A 21,354-nucleotide genomic window follows, 5' to 3' on the forward strand; every position below is an offset into this window, starting at 1 on the left:
AATACGATTTATTGAAAAATGTAAAATACGCCATTCAAAAAAAATGCCCGAGGTTTAGTTCAAATGTAAATGAATGCCTGGAACAAACAATGATACAAAGTTTCATGCAAATCGGAGAAGGTCAAGTCAGAAATTAATTTTTGGGCTATTTGGCATGGATTTGGAACAACAGAAAAAGAAATACAAATGAAATGCAACTGCAATTGACCAGCTCAGCCAGAGTTGAATAAACAGAGCATCAAAAGTTCAGAAAAGCCGAAAAGCTCTATCACGAGCAAGCAACATCGGTCAATGGGAGGTACCACGCGGGAGAATGCAAAAAACAACAACGCATTCCACACACCGGTTCATGATCGGGCAAAATGAGTGCACAAAATAAGCACATTATGTTGGTCGACCGGCATTCTCTCGTTCCGTCTCCGTGTGCCGGGCTGAGCTGAGCTGAGTATAGAGTAGGAACGAGCGAGTGGCCGAGAGGTGAGAATGAGTGCAACGGGCGCGTGAAAATAAATCAAGTGCTACCTGCATAATTCGCTTGCGTAGGGCTGATACTTATGTTTATGTCGTCGGCGCTCGTTGGGACGCGTGGGGAGTTCCTAGTCTACGCGCCGTGCGACATTCCGATATTTTGGTAGCATCGCATGCACTACCACATAAGCCACGATAAAATAACAGAAAATAAAAAGCAAGCAGCTGTAGCGTTGGTAGTCTGCGTTAGCCGTTATGAGAGAAGACGTCCGAGCGTGTGTTAGGCAGAAAGAATAATGCTGAAGGAATATCCACAAGATTAAAAATATTTCATTATAATAAATTTTTCATTCATTTGGTGTTGCGCCGTCGGCTTGTGCAGACGCAATTTTCGTATCTTATTCGTACGGTCGTTTGGGTGGATCGCTTAGCTTCTTGATATCTTGGTCGCGGCTGAGACTAGTGAGTTGTGAGGTAGTATTTTGCCGTTCATCAACCAGTCTTGGTTGATCACTGACGCAGGCAGGTTCTGCCCGAGCAGAAACTCTTTTCGGTTTGGATATACCAGTGCTGGCTGATTTGGAGTCGGTCGGTCGGTCGTTAGAGTTTATTTTAATATCAAAATCGAGTCGCGGCCACGGTATACTGAAATTGGTGAAGAATTAGGTGGAACATATAAGCGATCTATATTTAACGGCGTGTGATTTCGTGATGTTGAGCAATCTGTTGATGTGTTGAGCCTTCTTTTTTGTTGTTTTATCCGATATTTCCGTGTTCTGAAAGCTAAACCTATTTCTTGTAGTGTTCGGCACAAGGTCTTTTTCGCTTTATAGGGGGGTTTTAATAAGCAATTTTTTTTTTAATAATTCAGATTGATTTGGTGATCGGAACAGGTAGCTAATAACTAGTGCTTGACAAGTGTTAGGAATTGTTGGATTAGATACATTGTTAGAAGAAAACCTAGATTCAGGTTCGAGTGGCATCAAGTGCTTGAACAAGTGCTTCAGATATGGGGTCCGAGACCCGAATTCTCGGCGGAAGTCTCCTCGTAGTCGCAGTACTTTCAACACTCATCATCGGAATACAGTCTACCAGATCACAGGTAAGGAATGAACTTAAATTATGAACAGCAGTGCTGCAAAGTATAATACACCGCATGGCTAGTTGACAAGTTCTTTGGAATTTTGATTCATTTTTTTTTAATTCTCATTCATAAGTATTTCGAGGTGAAGTATGCGTGGCTTGAACATTGTGTGCATCGTGCGACTAAAAAGTGTTTAGTCAAAGAAAATAAAGTGTGCCTTTATGATAGCATCATCATTTTTTACCCCACCAATACAGTTTCGGAAGAAACAAAAGGTAAAGTGAAAGATAAGGCCCACCATTCGGTCAACTTTGTATGCCGAATGGTTTGCTGTGATGTAATGGTATCATGAACTGATAAGTGCAAGTGTTCTACACAGTGGGTTCAATTATTTTAATGTCGATTTATAGATATGGTTTAAATCAAATTCCTGGAAATTGCTTTTAATTTACTACAAAAGTTACGGACGACGATTTAACTTTACCAAGTTAAAATTTATATAAATCGAAAATGAGCATATGTATTGTGCGCTTTGATATTTATTGGGAAATCGAATTTCAAAATTTGCAAAGTGAAATTGTTAACTACAACAGGTATTCCTGCAAGTAACGTAACTGACTTTTTTCACGTCCATCGTAGATTTTTTGCAAGTATCAACACAATCGCACACATCAACATAACTGATAGATGGAGGATTGTCTTCTTTTTCCGACGGTGGTGTAACTTTGTGTGGTTGAATGGTCGTTTGCGAGACATCGGCGATGGCAGTGACAAAAAGGCAGTAACTTTAAATCAAAGAATATGAGAAATCAATTAAAGATTTAAAAAATTGAAGCTTGAACCTATGCTGGAACATTTGGTTGAAAGTTATGTCTTTAATGACTATGCGTCACAGTGGGGCCGTTTTGAAGAAAAGGTGGTCAAAACTTTTCTCTAATATTTCTTGATGTTTTAGAGGTTGGCTGTCTATTCAGAAGTTGCTTAAAATATTATTCCGCATCTTTTGAAATAGTCATCAGAATTTTTACTAATCTAGTATTATGGAAACATATTGAAAGTTTATATTTTCAGTGATAACGGGTTCATGTTGTAGAAAGGTGTAGAACTATTCATTTTAAGACATTTTTTTAGTAACTTTAAATTCAGAATATTTAGATTTGGTTGTGTAATACTAGCTTAATAAGAATTCTGGTGATGAAGATGATGAAGATGGCCCACTGCTTACCCCCACAAAGGTTTGAGCTGGACGATTTATCTTTAAGATAATTAAGTATGACATCATAACCAGATTAGAAAACAAAAACTATTTAGTTACAATTACAGCTATAAATTACCTCAACACTTCTCAGTTGCTTCACAGCGATTTAAAAGTAGAAAGCTTAGGCGTTCACCTCTTTGTTCACCTCAAAACCCCACAAGCATTCCCAGCGATTATGAATAATCAACAAAGCATTCCAATACACTAGCAGCCCCGCAATCTGATGCTAACGTAATTTTCAGCATCGTCAAGAATGCTCACGAGCCCCCAACATTCAGCCAGAAAACATACTTATACTTCAAGGCATCTTCCAAATAAGCTTCAATGTTCCATTTTTTTTTTTTATAAAATGTTAATTTCAGTCAAACCTTTGTAGACAGTTCATATTTTTTTTTACAACTAATATTATTAAACCAAATATTTAAAATCGAGCGTGATGACAGCTATATATACTAAATAATCCGTTACAAACTGCGTCAAAATACAAAATTTAACAATTCTATTTTTATTCATCATACATTTGTTCAAAAGACAGCATTAACGTGTGAAATTCAATGTCTCTTAAATTGTGTAAGTGTAGCTGCACGTTTAATGTTTCTAGGCATCGAATTGAAAACATTTATTAATTTTAAATTCAATGGATTATGTGAAACACAGGTCAAGAAATGGGGTGTTCTTATTTCATCCGTGTTTCAAGTATTATTTCTATAAAAATCACCCCTCGCACAAATATCGAGGCAGCTAACCATTACATACTTTAAAAATTAACAACATAGTCAAATATACATTTCTTTGCTTCACCGACAACCATCTTAAAGCGTCTAGCATCAAAGTTGAGGAAGTGAATGTATCACATCTCAAAATCAAATGCATTATTTTACTCTGCGAGCACTGTAATGTCGATATTTGTGTTGCATTCGCATAAAATAAAATGGAAGGGCAAAAGTCCAGATGAGGAGAGATTTGTATAACTGTATTTTACTGGTAATCGTTTTTCAATAGACGTATTGGAAATTTTCTTGATGCCATTGACAATAAGAGAGTTGAACTTAAGTTTGTCATCAATAATCACACCAAGATATTTAATCTCCCGATCAATAGCCTCATCATCAATTAAAGTGGAGGCGTTCTCATTTACTCGATAGGTTTACTTATATTCAATCTCAATTGCTTATAATTCAACAATCTACTTAGAGAATGAAAGTCTTCATTCATTCATAATGCAGTACTCGTAACTCCTATATCCTAAATAAATAATTTAAAAAAAAACTCGAAACTTGATTGATCGTAACAATAAGGGTCTAGAAATTGTGTCAAACGCTCGTTTTAGATAAAAAAAACAGCAACAATTGTAACTTTACGCTCCAAGTTATTTTTTCACTACGCTAATACAAAATTCAACGCGGTTTCACAATAATGACCTTCCCGATATCCCAAATGTTCTGGTATCAATAAACTATTACTAATTAAATACTTCAACAGCTGGCTTTTCGCAACAAGTTCTAAAGTTTTCTCTAATATGTGCAACATGTTGATGGGACGAAACTCTTCGGCTTTAATCGTTCCAGCAACTTTTTGAATAGGGACCATTATGGATTTCTTTTAAATTTGTGGCACGTGTCCAGTCTGAAATGATTTATTAATAACGTCCAGCAAGGTGTGTCCAATGATATGATAGCAAACTTGAATAACTCTCTAGCATTAACGCTACACTACTTCAGCAGATTTTACTAATGAAAAGCAAATAACTCTAAGTTCATCTAATGTATTTGGATGAAAACCTTCAAATCTACAACTGCTATTAACCGGCTGTTTTATTTCGTCCAAACTTTTGCTTACCTATTTGATTGGTACACTTTTTCAAAGTTTTAGTTAGAACAGCTGTAGATTCATCTAAATTACCGGTCACGAATCGAATATCCAAGCTTCTCTCCAAAAGATTCGAAACAGCCTGTTTCGAATATTACCTCCAGTACTTCGATTTTCCGAAATGTTCGTTATTATTGATAGTATCTAATATTTTAATCACTAAAGTCTCATGATTGGTTATTTTCAAATCACTATCTGTACCTGTGCAAATATAATCAAAATTGGAGTAAATATGATCAATTAAAGTTCTACTGTGCCTGGAAATACCCGTATCTACCATTTGTTTGAAATTGAAGAAAAAAATCAGCTAAACGCTTAAAATGATTCACGCCAATTAATATTAAAATCACCAGCCAATATATTTAATTTAGTACAATCAAGGAATGTCTCGAGTCAGTTCTCTTAAACTTAAACAAAACGCTGGTCACTAGAACTGGGAAAATGATACAAAACACCATAATTACCCATTTTCATGCCACGCACACCTGTAATGGCCAAGCACCAGCTGCCATCAATAACTTCATTGGTACGAAGGTTGAATTGAACTGATTCTTTGACATAAAAAGCAACGCCGCCAGTGTGGTTAGAATGCGATAAACAAGCAGAAACATTATATCCGGGAATACTATACTGATCAAATGCTTCAATTTCGACAATATGAGTTTCTGCTGATAAATCTAAAAGTTGACTTTTTTCCTCAACAATCTGACGTATTGCTACGTAGTTTGTTGACAACCCCGCAATATTCAAATACAAAAAATCGATTTGATTCACATTCTGGGAACTTGGCTGCAAGCTGCTTTTCTTCTGTTCAAAAATTCTTTTATATAGCAAACATTCAGAGCTAAATCTGGCATGCTTGACGTACAAGTTCATTTTACGTTCATTATTCATTTTTAAACTATTAACACATTTCAATACGGGTGCACGACGTTAGGCATACGGTCGTTAGGCATACGGACGTTAGGCATACGTACGTTAGGCATACGGACGTTAGGCATAATGTACGATAGGCATAATGGACGTTGGGCATAAAGGACGTTAGGCATAATGGACGTTAGGCATAATCTACCGGATGAATTCCAGAAGAATGATAATGGAGACCGTCTATTGATTGCTGACTTCGGTGACAATAATGAAAGAGCCTTAATTTTTGGAACTCATGAACGACGTCTTGGACAGGCAAAGTATTGGGTTACAGATGGTACGTTTGCCACAGTTCCTTGTTTGTTTCGGCAACTCGTCACTGTTCATGGAAGTATCGCTCCCTCACATCAGCACACGGTTCCGCTAGTTTTCATGCTGATGACAACAAAATCAGAATCGTTGTATCGAAAAGTATGGCAAGAAACCCTGGAAGCAGCAGGTATGTTTTTTTTTTGTTATTGAATGAAATACCACCACCAATTTCATGAGCTGTTCTTTGGCATCATATTTTATTCAACCTTGGCTGTTTTTTTTTGTTATTGAATAAAAAATCACAGAATTCACCATTCTTTATTTCATGAGCTGTTCTTTGAGGAAAACCTTTTCTTCTTTGACTTTTGCAATATGTGTGTAAGAATATATTACAACAAATGTGTGATTTTTTTATTTCTAGATGCGATTGATTTCAAGATATAGTTCAAAACTAAGCTGAGTTTTCATTGTAAGATTACCTAACCACTATCGCTACTAATCATGGATCTAAGTAAATATGTAGATACGTCACTTATGATATGAAAAATAATGGATTCCAAACTGTGCTTATTAAATAAACTATGTTTGTTTAACTTGTATCATTTTTTATTCAACGCTAAGCCTAATTTAAGCATTGTTTACAGGTTTACAGGTTAAGCAGGTTTCTAGAGTTGCACAGCAGCAAGGTATTTTATGCCTAACGTCCATTATGCCTAACGTATATTATGCCTAACGTCCATTATGCCTAATGACTTTATGCCCAACGTCCATTATGCCTAACGTCCGTATGCCTAACGTCCGTATGCCTAACGTCCGTATGCCTAACGTATTTATGCCTAATGGGGTACACTCTTTCAATACAGTTGGCGTACACTCCGACATTGTGTGTTGTTGGCTAGAGCGCCTCTCACAATTTTTGCAATCCAGGTTCTTGTGATCTAATTCTCCACATTTGACTCAGCATTTACTTTTTTCGCGCTTTGTGACTATTTAAAAAGATACGGAGTAACAGTTTTAACAACTTCATAGAAGACATCTAACCTCTAAAATATAAAAGAAGGTGAGAAAAAGGTTTTGACCACCTTTTAACAGTGGGCCAAAAATGATAAACAAATTGGACCCAGAAATTGCATATTTTGTTTATTTATGTCGTTAATCATTCGTAGACCAATTACAATGAGTGCTTATTAACTATGTCTTATATATTATTGCCTGGCTAACCTTGGAAAGAATGCTTTTTTTAGTGTTATTTTATTCATTGTTACATCCATTGATTGGGAATATGCGTTATATCAGGACATAATTCTATTCAAAGGCCAATTTTTAGCATAATCTGCTTAGTCATTTTATAACATAGTGCATTCTGTGAAGTTGTTGCTCATAATAAGGCCTTTAATTTGATGAAAGTGGCAAATAGGGTCCTAAAATTGACAAAACTAAAATAATCGCTTTTTAATTTCTGATTATATCACGTTAATACCTTCTACAAAGTTGTATATAACGTAATATATAGAAACTTTGCTGAAGTTACTACTCTGATAAAACTTATGGTTGTTTATATAAACCAATTTTTATGATGTAAGATAGGGTGTCCTTTTTGCTGAAGGAAGATTCTCGTTAAATCCATTAATAGAAAGTTCTCTCCAAAAATAAAGCCATTTTCAATTGATGATATCTTCAGTTGGGGGAAGAAGGGGCATACACTTCGTTCAGCAATCGAAAGGTGATATTTCATTGCACCTTTTTTTGGTGAAATAAAAACGATATCTTGCTAAATACATACGTTTAGATTTATGGAAATAAACAGGTTTTAGACCCCCTTTCACAGGGGTTGACATTCGTGTTTTTTTAGAGTAGTATGGACTGTAGTTAATTGCCATCGATAGGTGATGTTTCAATGCTCATTTGTGGGTGAAATAGCAGCGTAATCGCTAACATTTACATTTGCATATATATATATATAATCGGTTACATTTAAATTTGCATTTACATTTTAATTTGCATTTACATTTAAATTACAATATATATTTCAGTTTGAAACTTTACTTCTATTGATATGAGTGACACCCACCCTCCCTCCGACTACGCATATGAGATAGTTCTATTGTTTTTGAATATTTCATCTCAAGATACCAAACCGATAAAATAATCAACTTCGAAATTATTTCAGTTTGGAGCGAGGTTTGGAGTACGATTTTCATTGGTACACCGGCAGTGTTGGCAGAAAGAGAGATTTTTGGCATTTAATTCGAAACATTGATCTTTGAACAGCTATAACTTAGAGTCGGTGTATAATGAGTCACGCCAAGAGTGAAGCCAAGTCTACCTATTGAACTGTCAAACCGGCTACCTATCGTGCAAAGTAAACAAGCATTACGATGCTATGAAAGGTCCACGAAAGGTATTGCAATTAAATATAAAATATAATCGATGAAATGATCATATACACGCAGTGAGCATTACATTTGTCATGCGATACGTTTTGTAATGATCAGTAAATAATGTCAATTTCTACTATTTTTCTTTTAGATTATTTGACAAAATCACTGATTTAATGATTTACTACAGCCGTTAATTTTTTTCCTCGCTAGAAGTCAACTGAAGTTGATGCAGAAGTCCTCTGTTGCCAAGTTAAAAGGAAGGGAATATTTCGAAAACCGTGATGCGAGTTCAATTGTTTTTCTCTTGGTGTGACTCATTATACACCGACTCTACTACAGGGTGCGTGACGAATTTTTGCAGTAATTTCTCATGCTTGTGCATCATGATTTAGATATATTTGGCAGCACTGGATAGCTTATACTGTTAGGTGTAAGATTTAAACAAACAATGTTGAATAAACGTAAAGATGTCGAAACAAGAGAGCAATCTGTCAGCCGTTGTCGCTTTGTTGCGCGCCGGAGTATGCATGAAAGAAATAATTCGGTCGGTAAATGTGTATGAAAGAACAGTGTATAATATTAAAAAAGGCTTGGGAAAGTGATAAGACGGAGCACCTGCTCATACTGCTAATAAAGCACAGAAATGGCTTACGGAAAATATTTCGTAAATTTGGGAGGAAGAAATTTGGCCCCCAAGCAGTCCCGATATCAATCCGTTGGATTATTTTGTATAGGGCGTCGTCCAACGGGATACCAATAGAACCCCTCACACCACACTTAAGACGCTAAAAGCTAAAATCAAGGCAGTGATGACATCTATGGATCGAAACATTTTAAAACGTGCATACTGCAGTTTCCGGAAGCGTCTAACTACAGTCGTCGAAAGGGAAGGCAATTTTTTTTAATAAATTTACTTACAACTTCCATATGTTGCGAAAGAAAATAAATCGCACAAAATTCATTGCTAGAATAACTAACTGGTGTATTTTTTCTCAAATATGCCATTTACTGCAAAAATTCGTCACGCACCCTGTATAACTTTTTTTAAGGGACATTCTAGAACAGTACATCCTCGAACAAAGTTGTCAGGGACTTCCTGGGCTATACTTTAACGTATTTGGATGCGTGGTTTGTACAAAATTGTGGTTCTTAATAATGAATATGCAAAAAAGTAGGTTTTTCCATACTAATTTCCATACAAATTAAAAACGCAATGCGGAAAGCCGGGTTACAACCAATCGTCCCCAAATTTTGCATAGTTGTTTGGGACCCCAAATGGAACCAAAAAAACATTGTTCTGAAAAAATGATCATGATGACCCATCCTAATATATATACACATACACATACACATACACATATATACATACATATACAATATACAATATATCAAGTGCCACATGTGAAAAGGGCATACAAGCTTTTTGTAAACAAACCTTTGTAGGCCCTCTTCTCGCCAACCGCGGGTCGCCCACGCAAACTAACAACATCATCGGGAAGGGAAAAGCTTCCCCTATCCGGTGATGTTGTTGGTTTGCGTTGGTTTCATATGGGTGGCGAGAAAAGGGCATAAGAAGGTTTGTTTACAAAAAGCTTGTATGCCCTTTTCACATGTTGTTCTTGATATATAGTTTATTTTTAACGAAAACCGTTTATAGCTTTCCGATAAAAAGGGATAACAACTTGGTAGCTTCAGTAAACACAACAATGTTGAAAAAGTTATTTAAATAAATCCTTTGATCCCTCAATCACTCTAATTTATGTATTAAAGCTTGATATAAAATATGAAATAAGAAAATTAGGTTCTTCCGAAAAGTGGCTTCAATTAAACAGTGTAGACCTTGAAAAACATTATGATGGTATATTATGTCACTCTATAGATCTGGGTTCAATCCCAGTCGGCGGCGTCGGGATTTTCTAAGGCATAACATCTCTGATCACGCCTTCCTTCGGAAGAGGGCTAAAGCCGTTGGTCCCCGGTCCATGAGTTGATAGGTCAATAGATAGGGCTCAGGTGTTGGAGTCTGCTTCCTGGCGTCGCTAGCATTGGTACACAGTATGGAAAACAAGATCGACGGTAAACAAATAAAGGGAAAAAATATCTATTCCAAATAGTTATTTGAGTTATGTTAATGGGTTCAATATGAACTTCTTAATTAATTTGAGTAGACCGTCAAAAGTCGTTAGAATTGTTTATATCGAGCAATTTTGCTGGAGAATCCAGAGAGTTGATCTTTTTTGGATTTCTGAGTTTGACGGTAAGATTAAGCTATGTTGCAGTTATTACCTTGGCGGTTGAAATATTGACCTGCAAATATTCGGTGATGAAAAATCTTAAATTTTTTTTTCAATTTTTCTACATTATTAAAATAATAGAACAAATGTTTAAGCACGGTTTCAAAATATTTAGTAGTCACTAAAAGTCGCGAATCAAAAAGGAACAAGACAGCTTTAAAAAAATTGATTGATTATTGGTTTGATATTGCTGTGCAGGCCTTCTCAGTATTGTGAGAATAGAAAATTAGATGTTCAACCTTTGAACGTTATCAAACCGAGTAGTCATAAGTACTGCCCAAATCAAAACGTCGTGTCAGGTGAAGTTCTTCTATCTCAGATTAACGTTCAGGTGTGACCGCTATTTTCTCTTGGTGCGGTTGGTCGTCGATTAGCGAAAAGACTTCAACTGTATCCACATTCCGAGATAAGGAACTGTTTTACTAGCAAACAAATTCCGAGGTTCGCTTCCCTTGTCCGTCCCGTGTGACATTGCAGCGCAGCCCTATGATTAATCGAAATGATGAAGATTTTCAAGTTTATTTTCATTCACCTTCATCGTGCATATTTTGAGAGGCGGATGATGATTGCCATGGTTTTATTATTTTAACATCACCTTCGAATGCTCCCGGAGTCATCGAGACAGAGGTTTTAGTTCTTTGTTGAACCCGAACCCGTGCTTTGGAAACCAGTTTTCAATTAACACATGCGAAGCAGCTCCACGAGTGAAAGAGCTTCGTATAATGCTTCGGCAAACTCCTCCGCCTCTCGGTTAGGCCCCCCTAGCCTCACACTTTCCGACCGGGCGAAAGCAAGATTAAATGTAGCACAAAGGTGAACGAAAAAATTGCCATCTTTCGAGAAGTTCTTTTGCTCCTACCAGTTCCTTCATGTATTGGATCAACGGACCGACTAAACGTGACTATGTTGGCTATGCTGTGGCTGTGGGCATATAATCGTTCTCTCGGTTTGCTGGTCTCAGCAAGCTGGGAAGACATGACGGAGAGGGATAGAAAGAGAGCGCGCAGAATTCCAACCTCGAAGATTAATAAATCAAGGCACGGGCCTTGTTTGACACGGGATGGATTGAGTTTTTAGCAATAAAAGTGCATATTTTCTGAGAAATACAACATGCAATACAGGGATTGTGTCAAACTGAATATGAAACAGGGAAGTAATATCGGACCTATTTTATTTAAATTTTCTTATTCACACATTCAAAGAAATGACGTAATTGTTGTGTTCAGGTTGGTGACATAATCTCCGTGAGGATTTTTGTGTGGACTTATCAGTTTGTGTAAAAATGGGTGAGGTTAGCTCGAATGAAATTTAAAAAATAACCTACTGCCAAAACGTGCGAGGACTAGGAATTAATGTGGATTCATTCTTTTTGGCCAAAATCGAGTGCTATCTGGTCGTGTCTTGATAGCTGTTTCTATCCGATAAAATTTAGAACAATTACGTCTTAGAGTAAGATAACTTTGCTCTTCAAATCGGAGATAACATCCAATCTGCACTCCTGTGGAGGATCTTGGACAATGGGTCTTTGTAAGTTGAAGCTCAAACTTTTTTTGGCGTTTGCTGCTCAACGTTTTTCCATGGCTTCACTACTCCAGTGCCGAATAGAAATCCTCGCTTTATAGACCTTGTCCTGGCTAACGAATCTGCAACTCCAGGAAGTGCTGTTGAACTGTTGATCACACTAGATCCTGACCATCCTACCTTGGGGTACTTGTAAACCTTCCTACGTTGACTGATTCAATTTATCCCCCTACGCCAGCCAACGATATCATGTGGTCGATTCAAACGGTACAGGGTCAAAATGTGACAAAATCGCTCCATACGTCACAAAGGAAAAGTTCAATCGACGAAATGACTGAAATTTATGTATGGGCTCAAATTAGGAGCATTTAAGCCGACATTAATGTCGGCCTAAATTCCCCTAATTTGGGTCCATACATAAATTCAGCAATCGACTAAATTTCCAATAGTGACCAAAAATATCCATTAGCACCACCCCAATGACGTGATCATCTAGATAAAAATGAAAAATAGCAGATTTTTATATGTTTAGCCATTCTTCCTGTTGAGTAGGTACGAGCACCTAACCAAACCCCAATTTTTGACTTTTTATTTTATTATCTTAGTTAATTTTAAACGGGCTTCTGATGCTCAACCGTTCTGATTTCTGATTGCTCGTTAGAAGGGATGTTAGTTTTTCATTCTTATTGTTTAATTAACCATATCATATGGTGACAGGTGGTCGAGTCGGTAAACAAGTAGTTAAAAGAACCCACAAGCTGATTGATTAAAGTTGACTTGATATTTTGACATTTGGCTAGCGTAATATCAGAAATTAAGAATATTCTATGCAGTTCTACTAAACATCCAATTTAAAGTTATGTGTTGTGACAAAATACAATAAAGTTGATAAAACATATGAACACGATTGCAAATAGAGAAATACAGATGAAACCATCCCAAAGTTTTCCTTAAAAAAAAAATTGCTGTGTATACTTAGGTATATAGGTTCGAGCAACAGCTAGCGAATTCAATATCCTTTTAATCTGCCAAATAATTAGATAAAGTTGAAATTTGTTTTGATTAGAAGAATTTGAGAAAATGAAATATCGAGCATAGCGGTGCCGGTTGTGTAGCGATAAGCGTGATTTTAACCAGATGTAATGGGAAGTTGAAGTTACAAAGCTTATACACAAGTCCGTCATGCCAAACATTGTCATACGCCTTTTCAACGTCTAGAAAGGCCATGGCTGTGGACTTTGATACTGATTTGTTACTTCGTATGTTATTCATCACATGTCCTAAGTAACATTGAAGGTTTTATCGTGGTTTTATAGCATTCTACAAGTCTAAATCATGGTCTACAGAACCCTCATAAAACCAAAATTGTTACTTGGGGTACTAGCTGGAGATTGGTGGAGTGCCCCTTCCTGAACCCGAACTATTCCGGAAGGAAAATATTGTTTTCCTCGATAAACTTGAGCGAACGATTGAGAATGAGTTTCTCGAACAATTTGCTCAGGGCTGAAAGGAGGCTGATTGGTCTGTAGCTTGAAGGCAATGTTTTTTTTTTCCTTGATTTGTTTTCCGTCTATCTTGTTTTTCCGTGCTGAGCACCAATGCTACCGACGCCAGGGAGGCAGCTCCCACACCCTGACTCTACCTATCGACCCATCAACTCATGAACCGGTGACTAACGACTTTACTTCCCTTGCGAAGGAAGGCGTGATCAGAGATGTTATGCCTCAGAACATCCCGGCGGCGCCGACTGGAATTGAACCCAGGTCTGCTGGGGTGAGAGGTAATCACGCTTACCACTACACCACCGGAACAGCTGAGTAGTTCTGCAATTTATTTTGCTGAGGTTCAGTACAAAAATTGCCGAGACTCAGCTAACAATAAGATTTTGCTGATATATCAGCTAACAAATAGATATTTTTCAGATATATCAGCAAGAGTAAATGCCGAAGTAATCGGTTGTTGTAAATATTACCGAGCTAGATTAAGTGTGTACACAGGGGGATAGGGGTCAAGAATCCCAAAAAAATGTTAACGTAGTTAATGGAAAACCCCTTATCGCATATTAGATTATTGCGAGCTCTCAACTAAGTTTTCTTAATGCATTTCTACAGTTGTTAATTGAGAGCTTTCAAATGTACAATCATACACACTTAGTTTTTCTCCGTGCTCGGCTGTGCAAATCTCGACGAAAATAAGTTTCACTGAGATCTCAGCAAAAGTGACATTTGATTGCCGAGTCTCGGATAATGCTTAGCTAAATCTCAGCAAATATTTAAATGAAATTTTTGCTGAGAATTCAGTAAAACTTTTTTTTTTCCGAGATTTGCACAGCCTAGCTCGGTAGAAAAATTTATGTATGTACTCTATACACAGGGAAATCGAGAAATTTTCCATCCCAATACAATCCTAGACCGGACCGAGAATTGAACCCAGACACCTCCAGTATGGTCTTGTTTTGTGGCTGCGCCTTTACCAACTGAGCTAAGGAAGGCCCCATTTAACTATCTTAAATTTAATTTAACTTCAATATAGAGTTGTAGAGAGTATGCTACATGTTGACGGCTCGGCCCGGATGCTATCTGAAACGATGAGTAATGGCAAGTTTGACCGAATTGCTCTGTGTTCACACCTTGGAGGACGAGCAAATCCGTTTTCACTGATCTCATAGCTACAGTTAATAGAGATGCCTGTTGCATTTTACTAGGCATAGTAGAAATACATGAAGGGAGTCACAGATAGCACACGCGGAATTCATTCAATTGCTCTTCTTGTTATGATTTTTATTTTGCAAATGAAATTAAATCAAAATAGGAATTACAAAATTCTCTGATTTGCTTGTTTGATTGTTTGACGTTGTTCACTGTGCAGTGAGAAAATTTACTTTTCTGTTTTGCATTTTATCACCAAAGATTTTGACAAAAATCTTGATTAATGATATCTTTCTTTATGCATCTAAGTATACATATGGTTTATTCAATGAATGAATCTTAAAAAATGGAATCCCATTATATAAGACAGCTTGAATCGGAAGTTTGTCATAAATTACTTTACTCAAGATTTAAATACCGCCTTCTGTATTCTTGTTGAACTGTAAGAAAAGTATCATCAAACTCCTTGGTTTGCGATGACAGCATCTTATCTCACAATCTGAATTACTCTCGAATATATCCGATGATCCTTAAGGGAGTAAGTAATCTGGAACAGCTCCTGTTTTCTCTATTTATCGATAATGTTAATCTACGCTGATGCTGATGTTGAAATGTACGTGGTCATCAAAAGCATTTTCAATAATTGAATAACAATTAAGATTTGCAGCTGATTGTGGATCGTATGCAGAGTTGGTGTTTCCTTTACTACATGACGTTCAACATCACCAAATGCATGTGATCTCCTTTCACAATGAAACAATTTGATTATTCTAATTCCTGGTAAATATTAATGGTCGTAAGTTCAAACCGGTATTATCCTCGGATTAAATCTCGATCAAGAACAATCAGCTGCCACCTCTCACCCCAAAAGCTCTGGGTTCAATCCCAGACGGCGCTGCCAGGAGGACGAAGATGAATTAGCCTACGACTAAAAATCTCCTAAATAAAGAATAGAAAAAAAAGAGAGGCGTTGCCAGGATCTTTGATAACGCCTTCCTTCGGAAGGAAAGTAAAGCCATTGGTCCATGAGTTGATGGGTCGATAGGTAGGGTCCTGGTGTGGGAGCTTCCTCCCTGGCGTCGTCGGTAGCATTGGTACTCAGTACGGAAAACAAAATCGACGGAAAACAAATCATGAGAAAAATACATCGAGCTGCTTTGACGTCGACATCATAGTTAATCAACACGACTCTAAGCAAACAATTGGCAGATCATCCAAACCGGGTCGGAATAAAAAATTAATTTCAAGATGGAGCTTACCGCCATAAGAGTTACTCTTGACTACGCTTCAGCTTTGACAGGCAGCTTGACTTTATATTCAAAATCATCGAAGATAATAGTGTTCGTAATTTTATTCTATCCTAAGGTAATATTGTCATCTTGTACCCTTATCAGGTCTGCTGATTAGCTTTAGTCTGATTAGTATGTAAAAAATGATTTTCTATCACGTGCTCCGCTTATCTTAGCTGGCGTGATACATCTAACTTGCCCTTCATGCTTGAAATTGGTACCTTGGCAGGGAGAGGGGGGTCAAGAATCCCCAAAAAATGTTTACGTAATTAATGAACAACCCCTTATCGCATATTAGATTATTGCGAGCTCTCAACTTAGTTTTCTAGATGCACTTCTACAGTTGCTAATTTTGATCTTTCGAAAGTACAATCATACTCTATACACAGGAAAATCGAGAAATTTTCCAACCAAAAACATTCCTAGACCGGACCGAGAATTAAATCTAGACACCTCCAGGGTCTTGCTTTGTAGCTACGCCTATACCAACTGGGCTAAGGGAGGCCCCATTTAACCATCCTAAATTTAATTTAACTTCACCACAGAGCTGTAGAGAATATGCTACATGTTGACGGCTCGGCCCGCATGCTATCTGAAACGATCAGTAATGACAAGTTTGACCGCACGTTTTGCTCTGTGTTCACACCTTGGATTCCAGAGGACGAGTCAAATCCGTTTTCACTAATCTCAAAGCTACAGTTAATCGAGATGCCTGTTGCATTTTACTCGACAGAGTAGAAATACATCGAGCAGATAGCACACGCGGAATTCATTGTATAGCTTGCTCTTCTTGTAATGATTTTTAATTTTGCAAATGAAATCAAATCAAAATAGGAATTGCTAAATTCTCTGATTTGACAAAAATCTTGATTAATGATATCTTTCTGTATGCATCTAAGTATACATATGGTTTATTCAATGAATGAATCTAAAAAACGAAGTCCCATTATATAAGACAGCTTGAATCGGAAGATTGTCATGGCGTCGGTAGCATTGGTGCTCAGCACGGAAATCAAGATCGACGGAAAACAAATCAAGGAAAAAAAAATAATGGTGGTAAGCTCTCTCCCTAAAAGGTCTGGGTTCAATCCCAGAAGGCGTTGCCAGGACGGCTTCCGAGATGAACTAGCCTACGGCTAATTTTTTATTTAGGATATTTAAATAAAGAATTGAAAAAAACTCCGTAGCGTCGTCGGTAGCATTGGTACTTAGTACGGAAAACAAAATCGATGGAAAACAAAACATGAGAAAAATACATCTAGCTGCTTTGACGTCGACATCATAGTTAATCAACACGAATCTAAGCAAACAATTGGCAGATCATCCAAACCGAGTCAGAATCAAAAGTTAATTTCGAGATGGAACTTACCGCCATAATAGTTACTCTTGACAGCGCTTCAGCTTTGACAGGCAGCTTGACTATATATTCAAAATCATCGGAGATAATAGTGTTCGTAATTTTAATCTATCCTAAGATAATGTTGTCAGGTCTGCTGATTAGCTTGGTCTGATTAGCTTTGGTCTGATTGTATGTAAAGGAGGATTTTCCAACACGTGCTCCGCCTATCTAAACAGGTGTGATACATCTAACTTGCCCTTCATGCTTGAAATTGATACCTTGGAAGTAAAAAATATGTTCAAGCTATCTATACTGCCAAGATCATAATCGGCAAAATCGTCGTCCCATAGCTACTTCGGCAGCTCCCCTTTTATTCACTTGAATGAATGAATTATGAGACAACGCATCCGAGCCATGACAAAATTTTTTTACGAAGCTTATTCACTAGGGTGGATCAAGTTTATATGCTAGATTACAACCATCTGTTCTCCACTGCTTTTCGATTTGTCTATAAAATTGACTTCCCCAAAACTGTCTAATAAATTCTCCAAAACTGTTGCAAAACGGATGTGGTTTTGATTTGATCTCTTCAATTTTTGCTAAATTAAATAGACGAACCAGCGTACAGCTAAAGAACTCTATAATAAAGACAATAAAGACATTCTGCTGATTGCAAACTGGTAAATAATTTTTTGCTCAGAAGTTTTATCATTTGGCGGTCTTGAACAAAGTTCTTCTGCATCATTTGGTCAATTTAAATCTCATGTATGGGTAATATTTATCAATGTGTGAATATTTTCTTTTCATTCTTCTTCCAAACTTTGATTATCTTACACGAGATTACACCTTCCCTCAACTTAGTGTTCTTTCAAGCAGTTCAACTGTTTTTAACGAAGAGTATAGGGCAAATGTTTAGCCAGAAGGGCTTTTTTGTTTTGTTCTGTTTATTTCTTTCTGTTTAATGTGTTCTACATTATGCCTTTATAGAGGTATGTTTGTTTCTCACGATTATAATAATAATTTACACCGAACCATGAAATCTAAGATTCTATTATAGATTTGCATAAAAAGGTATGTAGAATTTGTAATATTTGTAATGTGGCCTTTTTTTTTCCTTGAATCATGAATCCAGATTCCAGGACTACTAAATCCGATGTCAATACGGTTATATGCCAACAGATACCAACAGTTTTACATGATATGGTTTACTCGAAAATAATTATATATTTGATCGAATTTGCGAAACCAGATTCTGAAATCCCAGGAACCGGTTCCAATATGACCGAATTCCAAAAGAATTATCCCTAATAAATTTCATTGACCTAATCTTATCGTGGTATTGCTATTTAACTTGCAGCCTAATTAGATTGCTTCGAATATTCTTATCACCTATTGAACAGATTATCGGGAAGATTGATTGTAACATTGCTGAGAACGAGCACTTTGAAAAAAAAAAACTCTCGTCCTGGTACTTTACGGGTTAAACCCCATATATACAGCATATAGTTCTAGTTATAGTTGTCCGGATTTTGAGTTGATGGGTCGATAGGTAGGGTCCAGGTGTTGGATGTTGAGTACTTGGCACTGATGAAGTTTGCAAGTAGTAGACGAAATACGCGTATCTGTCAAAAGATAAGCAATTATAACGGAATTTAAAGGAAATAAACCAACCCACTCACAGCTCTTCATAAAGGGAAAACATGTTTGCCGTGCTGAGCACCAATCCTACTTATGCCAGGGAGGCAGCTCCCACACCTGGACCCTACCTATCGACCCATCAACTCATGAACCGGGGACCAACGGCGTTACTTCCCTTGCGAAGGAAGGATATTTGTATCGTAAATCATATTTCAAACCTCCTTCTCCCTCTCCCCATCCATGAAATTGTAAATCTCCACTAACCTCGAGACGACCGCGAGTACTCGGTTCAATTCCTTTAACTATAGGTTTTAACTTTAGATTTAAGATATTAATAATGTATAACACAAATGAAAATTTGGCTCTGTAATGTTTATTCGATTGAGCCTGTACAAACAAATTAATTTAAAACAAAACATGGAGGATCCTTTCAAATCCCCATACTTCAGGCTTTCGTCAATCCCCAGTGACTGCACATTTCGGGGAACTTTTAAAACTTGTTGCTTGAATTTTGTTGTCACGCTCTCTTCTGCCAGCTGCTCCTGTCGGTTTGTATACTTCTGTTCTTGATAATCTTGTCTTGCATTACGAATCTCTACTACTGCTTTAACGAACTGGACACCTCAACACAGTCGAAACATTGCCTGCTGGATGAACCAGACGGAAGAATTGACGAAAGGTTCGGATTGCGCTTGAAGTAATCCTTCTGCTTTCTTGCGTTCACAGGGTCCGTCGTCTTCGCTTTTCTTTCACTGCCAGCTCGCCGATGGGTCTTCCGGGTCTCTTTGAAAGATTTTATCACACGGTCGAATTGTCGATTCCAAACTGTTTCGCGATCCACCTGTGGGACTGGCCTGGATTTTCCACGACCGCTCCCATAATTTGTTGTCGAAGCACTTCTTGCTTGGAAGCCATCTCTAGTTTTATTCTAAATTTCATCAATTTTTGCCCATGCAATAAAAAGTTATACAAAAACGAAAGTGTGGCATTTTTACGAGTACAATCTTTAGTGATAATCAGATGGTTATTGTGGTTTCCGTTACAAAAAAATCGCTATTCCAGTATTTTGGAAAACAAAAGTGCGCAACCGTGATATTTTTCCAATTGTATTTACTAGACATAAACGGTATGTTTTTTTTAGATGGCAGATGTCTGCCAGCATAAAAAATATATAGTGAGAAACTAAACATCAACGGTGAGAAAATAAACAGGTTCCATCGATCCAGCAAAAACAGACCTATTTATTAATAGATCAACCCTTACACATGCCGTAGTAGCCCCAAGCACTCAGGTTTATTAAAAATTTTCACTAATGAAATCAGTCATTTATTTTACACAGGATGCCAAAGTGAAACATTAACACATGATGAGTATAATACCTAGTACATGCTGCGTACCCCTTACTTTTCGCCAACTCGCATGGGAGAGCCAATCAAATCTGTAGATTCGTAACATTTACAATATCGTTCAACATACTTCACGAGCACATGTTCTAGCTCATACCGCCGGCAAGATTGATCATCAGAGAATTGAAAAAAAATGTGTTCTTTATGAGTTTTTCGGGTGGAAACTATAACGCAGGAAAAGTAGGACGCCACAACACACAACACCTACCGATTTTATAGCTGCAAAATGAAAAATGTATGTTAAATATTTGTTTTTAATTATTTGAAGTTCAGTGAAAATACAAGCTCCCATAGACATATATTTTTCAAAGAAAATAGAGGAATTTTGGAAGATGAGTCAAAACAGCCACCAATCGGCGTGTGGTGAACCTGATGATCTGTCGCAAGCAAGAAATTTCGGAATTGTGCGCGGAGCGTGTCATGGACATCTTTCGACTGGCTCGCTGTGTAAGCAAATAACAGCTCTCTTGCCTACGCACGCCATTCCAAAAATGGAAAAGACCCTGTGAAACAACTGCGTGGAGACAAAATTTGCGGCACCGGCCTTAACTGGAAACTACTTGAAAGTTATCCAATCGCCTTAGATTGGATGTGCGCTCTGGGTACTAATCGTGTTTGAAATTAATGATGATTTAGCCTTAATTTGACTCTGATAACAGATTAATTTAGCAGACATAGTGAGCAGGAAATAGTCTTCGCCATAGGGTTATAAAGATTATCTAGATTAGAGGATTATCGTTCCACAGGCATATGTGTGGGCAGTATTTTATTTCACAGACTATTTAGGTGAATTCAGTCGTATAAATGGAGACATTGATGGCAAGTTGATGTCAGTTGCATCATTTTGCAGAGGGTGTTTTTTGATTCATCATATGTCGAACTCCTGCCATTATCATATCATTCGTTACGCACTATTTTAATTTTTAATTAAATGTGTGAACTTCATAGTATTCAGGTTTTGCCTAGCTTTGTGGAGATAT

At 37.2% G+C, this 21,354-nt stretch overlaps 1 protein-coding gene across 1 annotated transcript in view; it reads left to right on the top strand.

The window, feature by feature from the left end:
- Nucleotides 1-842: 842 nt before the first annotated feature.
- LOC135715357 (cation channel sperm-associated protein 2-like) overlaps nucleotides 843-21,354 on the top strand; it is a 101,132-nt gene continuing 80,620 nt past the window's right edge. The window contains exons 1-2 of the mRNA XM_065238675.1: nucleotides 843-942; nucleotides 1,340-1,570. Of these exons, the coding sequence (XP_065094747.1) occupies nucleotides 1,478-1,570 (93 nt within the window). The 5' untranslated portion in view covers nucleotides 843-942; nucleotides 1,340-1,477. The remainder of the gene's footprint in view (nucleotides 943-1,339; nucleotides 1,571-21,354) is intronic.

Source organism: Ochlerotatus camptorhynchus, unplaced genomic scaffold, assembly GCF_037179485.1.
Source record: "Ochlerotatus camptorhynchus isolate MF236.1 unplaced genomic scaffold, CSIRO-AGI_Acam_v1.1 ptg000873l, whole genome shotgun sequence".
Lineage (NCBI taxonomy): Eukaryota > Metazoa > Arthropoda > Insecta > Diptera > Culicidae > Ochlerotatus > Ochlerotatus camptorhynchus.